The sequence below is a fragment of the Alosa sapidissima genome, chromosome 24 (genome assembly GCF_018492685.1).
Source record: "Alosa sapidissima isolate fAloSap1 chromosome 24, fAloSap1.pri, whole genome shotgun sequence".
NCBI classification, from domain to species: domain Eukaryota; kingdom Metazoa; phylum Chordata; class Actinopteri; order Clupeiformes; family Clupeidae; genus Alosa; species Alosa sapidissima.
Window position 1 is genome coordinate 24,950,922 of NC_055980.1, and position 6,000 is coordinate 24,956,921.

At 41.0% G+C, this 6,000-nt stretch overlaps 1 protein-coding gene across 1 annotated transcript in view; it reads right to left on the bottom strand.

The window, feature by feature from the left end:
• Positions 1 to 3,751: 3,751 nt before the first annotated feature.
• Positions 3,752 to 6,000, bottom strand: part of LOC121700632 (serine protease 27-like) — a 24,822-nt gene continuing 22,573 nt past the window's right edge. Inside the window, exon 6 of the mRNA XM_042083737.1 lies at positions 3,752 to 4,181. Coding sequence (XP_041939671.1) covers positions 3,969 to 4,181 — 213 coding nt within the window. The 3' untranslated portion in view covers positions 3,752 to 3,968. The remainder of the gene's footprint in view (positions 4,182 to 6,000) is intronic.

Consider the following 6,000-nt stretch of genomic DNA (forward strand, 5'->3'; position numbering starts at 1 on the left):
AGATGTACTGTTGTTGCATCTTGTGTTTGCAACCTGCTGAGCCCAGAAATTTGGATGAAAGAAGGAACTGCCAAGAAACCACGCTACATTAAAGTGCATGATATTAAAATGTCAAATGAGATTCTGGATGGTCTGTTGGCATTTCATGCCATCACTGGATGTGACACTACCAGTCAGTTCACTGGAATAGGAAAAAGGACAGCGTGGAAAATGTTCCAGCAGTGCCCTCATCTTCTCCACAACTTTGGTGAGGATGAAGTACCAAGTCCAGCTATTCTATAAGTATAATTATATATACTCTTTTGATCCCGTGAGGGAAATTTGGTCTCTGCATTTATCCCAATCCGTGAATTAGTGAAACACACTCGGCACACAGTGAACACACAGTGAGGTGAACCACACACTAATCCCGGCGCAGTGAGCTGCCTGCAACAACAGCGGCGCTCGGGGAGCAGTGAGGGGTTAGGTGCCTTGCTCAAGGGCACTTCAGCCGTGCCTACTGGTCAGGGGTTCGAACCGGCAACCCATCGGTTACAAGTCCAAAGTGCTAACCAGTAGGCCACGGCTTTCCTAAACCTCAACAAAACAGTTTGTCTACAAACTGTATGATCCAAAAACGACCAGCACTTCAAACCATGATGTTTGCTGTGCCCTTTGGAAAGTAAAAGCCAATTTGGATACTTTACCACCAACTCAGGATGCCTTGTCTCTGCACCTAAAGAGGGCCCACTATCAAACAAAGGTTTGGAAACAGTCACAAGTGACCCATCCACAGTTGCCCTTACCAACCAGTTGTGGTTGGCACATGAAGGATGGAATGCTTGTCCCCCAGAGGTCAGTGCAGTACCAGGCAATGTCAAAAAAGTGGAATATTTTGTAGTGGGGCATGTGGATGTGCCTGTGCAGCTCGGTGCAAGAATACTCAGGTACTCGCATCATTATTATTGAGTTTTGCCACATTATATGCAACTATATTGTTTCAGATTATTTGGCATGATATTGTTTTTCTTGTTTTGTAGATTAGATTTATATTATGCCCTTGGATGCATGCATGTTTTGTATTGGGAAGGTATTCATTCTCAAAACGGTAAACTCTTCTTTTGTGTCCCTGACCAGGACTCAGACTGAGCACATGGACATGGTCCCTGGGTGCCTTCTGTTGGCTGCTTTCCTGAGTGTCACTGCTTGGAAAGGGAAAAATACCTTTGCCATACAACTATTAGTTATTACATTACATTTGGCTGACGCATTTTTAACCAAAGCAACTAAGAATAAGTGCATCAGTGAGTGCTGTTTTTTAAACAATCGAGAGTCAGTTCTAGTCAGCTGGTAAGTGCTAGGATCAGCAAGACTAGTTATTACTACTAACTAGTTACTAACCCCTTACCCTAAAGAAGTGAGAGAGCAGTTATGTTAGGATTGAATTAATAACTATAGTGATATGTCAATTAAATATAATTTGTGTTACAACCTGGTACATTAATGAAGTCAAATTGCACCATAGACCACCATCTACAGTTCTACATTGCTGTCTTGACATTAAAGAATTACAACTTGTGCAGCATTGCACTGTCTCTCCCTACAAGCTTTAAACTTGGCTTGACTTATTCCCATAGATAGGGGTACTGATTGATAGAGGTTTTGGGATACTATGTTATGTTTCCAAGCTGATATACACTTTGAAAACTGGTTCTCTTTAGGTGAAGATTGTTTTTTTCATGTTCTAGTTGTTCTGTTGTCTCTTACACTGTACAATACATGTTCATGTTCATGTTCCGACACTTCTGCAGACAGCCCATGAGTGTTGGCTTTCATTTGATACCATTTATATGTATATGGTCTTTGTGGTTGTGGAGATATTATAACATTTAGTGTTGGTATGTCATGTTGAGCAGGAAACCAACAAATTGGCCTGAAATTGCTTAAAGTCATACACACACACACACACACAAAAATCAGCTTGACAACCACCCTAATGATCATGCTTGCACATAAGTGGGATTATATTGCACATTTGCCCAAAATTACAGTAGGTACTGTAACATGGAAGAAAATGAAAGCACTTTGGGGGAAAAAAATCCGCTTTTACCACTTATAAGAATATAGTGTTAAAATGGACAAAAAACATTTTCTAAGCTGACAACCTGGCTAGAACACATGTTAAGGGGTTAAATATTAATACTGGATAGGTTGTATGCTTGTACCAAAAAGTGTCCGACAGAGTTTTAATATCAGTTTTGGCCCCCTGACTAGTAGTGCAAATAAGTCCAACAGTGCAACAGCGCAGGGATTAAGTCTAGAGACCAGCAATAAACATGGACAATACAAGAGACCAGCATTAAATATGGACAATGTAAGAGAAAAAAGTAAGCATATTAGTATAAGAACAGTAATTTAAGCATAGTAATAGTAATATATGCATAGAAAAATGTAAGCATAGTAATATAACAGTTATAGTATAATTATATGGGCAATATACGTGAAAAATGTAAACATTGTAATATAAGAATTATAACAGCAGTGCAAGGATAGGTTGACGTATTAAGGTTTGATGTAATAGGGTATCAGCCATTGGTCAAGTATGAAGTTAGACCTGAAAGTAATTGTGGTGAATAATTACTTAATATTAATCTTAGACTGGCGAACTTCAGGAAAAACTCAGGAATCAAGTTTATTCTATTACAAGCAGAGAGGGTACAAAAAAGGTCTATGGTCTATGTAGGCCTAGCCCAGGCCTGAAAGGCCTAGGTTGGCCTGTAGCCAACTTCTCCTCTCTTCAGTTCTTCATCTTATAAGTCCAAGTCTAAAAACCCAAAATCTGACAAACATTGCCGTTTAGTTACTTTTAAATGCTTTAAACAAAGAATAAAATGGCGCCAAAAACAAGCCCACTTGGTTGGTTCTCCACTTGGTATCAGACACACCTACTCACACCCACTTCACACCTATCCATTCTTATCAGAATAGCATGAGGAGAGATATCATATATATCAGAAATATCACTTATAGAATGTTCCAAACATTCTCACAATCAAATCATTAAAATCCTTGTACTGAGACTATCAGAATGATACCAAACATGAATACATTTACATTTCATGACACATGGATACATTATATCAAGGAAACATCCTTTGTCCTGTGTAACTGATAGGCCTTGAACCACCGCATTAGCATTTGGTTGGGGGAGGGGAGGGTGTCTTTGTTTTAAACCAAGAAGGGTCACATGGCAATTCAATTATTAATAATTTTAACCGTAAAGTTATTGCTATCAGACCACAGTCCGGACTATGGAGGGAGGTGTGTTCTATTCTTTTCTTTTCTTTACTCATGTTTATTAGTTTGTCTGTGGTGTCTATTGGCCCTATTTTCCGACCTGGTGCATGGCGGAAAACGGGTTATTTTCCCGACGCAAAGTTTATTCGTATTTTTGCACGTCCCTTTTTTGAGCAACACGCCAAGGGGTGTGGCAATTAACGACCCAAGGAGGGGATCTGACGCGTTGTCTAAAAATCGTTATCATACACTAGCCTACCTAAAACGTATTAGGCCTACGCCACTATCAACAGTGATATGGGCGGGTGCACAACGCACCATGCTTCACTCATCCATAAACGTGCACTGGCGCACATCCATGCAAAACATTACAAATTAAACAATTACAATGGGAAACATTAAAATAAAGATATTACAAAATAAGCAATTTAAATTGCTTACCAGTCAGTGTACACAAGAAATGAAACACACTTGATTTAAAATGTTACAAATCCTGTGCTTTTTATTTTAAGAGCAATAATAGCAGAACATCAAGTACATCAAAGTACATCAAGCATGTGCAAATGTAATGGAAGATGAATGTGGCCCTGCAGAGGGTTATACGGGTGGGCAGCTGAAGGGCTTGAGATGCACAATCAACTATTACTGAATAATATTCACTCACTTTAAAAAATGACATCTGCACTGGCTGCTTACAGAAAACACGCTTCAAAAGGTGGAAGATCGTTGCATTCTGTCTCTTGAATGGTGTCCCTGATGAACTGCGTGTAGCTGAGGACGTGTGTGTAGACTCCAGGTAATCCCACATGAGCACAGCCCTGCCCAAAGTTGACAATGCCGACCTGCACAAACCTCCTCTCCACCTCTCCTGCTAGGACACACACTAGGGGCGCACCAGCGTCACCCTGCACACACACACACAAGCACGCACAAGCGCACATGCACACACACACAAACACACACAAAAAGTAATGTAATACATATTACTCATTATATACATTTACAACACATACAAACACATACACAGGTGATACACACACACACACACACAGGTGATATAGACACACACAGAGTATTAATAAACACACACATATGTTTACACACACTTACTTCTCCTAGCAAGATGGCAGTGACGGGAAGAAGCACTTATAAACTTGTGTAATGCTAATGCTATTTTGAGCCTCCTCAGAGGCTTACAGTAGGAATTTACTTTGACGTGGCAAATGCCCTCAAGGTTATCACTATATGCTATATCATGGCAAATGCCCCCAAGGTTATCGCTATATGCTATTTCATAGCAAAGGCCCCCAAGGTTATCAATATATGATATTTCATGGCAAATGCCCCAAAGTTATCACTATTTCATGGCAAATGCCCCCAAAGTTATCACTATTTCATGGCAAATGCCCCCAAGGTTATCACTATATGCTATTTCATGGCAAATGCCCCAAAGTTATCACTATATGATATTTAATGGCAAATGCACATTCTGGTCTTACTCAATGTGGCCTTACTGACTATGATAGTGAGTACGTCACCCCCATTTGCCTAGAGAAGAACCCCTGGAGCTATCCACCCAGCCCCGCTGTGTCATTGGACAGAACGGGCAAAGGCAATACTAAATACCCCCCACACTTCCCAGTTAATGAGAGAAAAAGATTAGAAGCCAACTAGTCATCAATACTGACAGGTGAATATACCATTGGTCATGCACAGCACACAGGTACCAAATGAAACCAGAAAGAAAATAAAGAAATCAAAATAGGTCATCAAGTAAACCAAACCGATATCACACCAGAGACTATTTGCACGGCAAGCCCACAAAGGACCAAGTTACTAAGGCAACAGCAACAGAAGACCAGATGGCCTATCTACCCTACTTCAACCACGAACCAGGAGAGGAGGAAAAAGAGCTCAGTTTAGTGGTGGTCAATAGCTGACAACTGACCAATTGCACATTGCCCAATAAATTACGCACCCACCCCTCACAACCCCATATAAATATGCACACATACGTAACACACACACACGGTCCCTAAACAGTATACAGAAACAGTGGCTACACACTAGAGCTGCAGCCCAAGGGGTCTGTATCAGTGTCCGAAATCCACCTCAAGCATCCCCGCCTTGATCACCATATACACCTGAAATCCACCTCAAGCATCCCCGCCTTGATCACCATATACACCTGAAATCCACCTCAAGCATCCCCGCCTTGATCACCATATACACCTGAAATCCACCTCAAGTATCTCCGTCATGATCACCACATACACTTCGTTCCCAGACGGAATACTGATTCGATTCAAGCTCTTGATTTACAATGTCGCCTCGCAAACCTAGGACCCGACACTTTACTGCAGCACCAGAGTTTTGATCTCTGCTCCTTACTACCAGAAGCAAACCGCCCGCACATACAAGATAGACATGCCAATTTACCAATTAATGATGTTTTCTAAACAAAGTTCGGGAGGAACTTTAAAGGTGCGATTTGTAGGATTGTTACCGAACGTTCTGCAGGCCAATATCAAAACACTGGTGAACGTTCTCAAGACTACCAGACGCGAGCCTCTTCTGGGTTGCCAGATGTAATGAAGACTTAGCTTACGTTAGTTGACCTGCAGCTGCTTTAACGTTTCTCCAACCATGGCCCAGCTACACATTACGGAAACAGTGAAAACAAAAAATACCTTTCTAACCAAAGTAACATATTTAGCTGAAGTT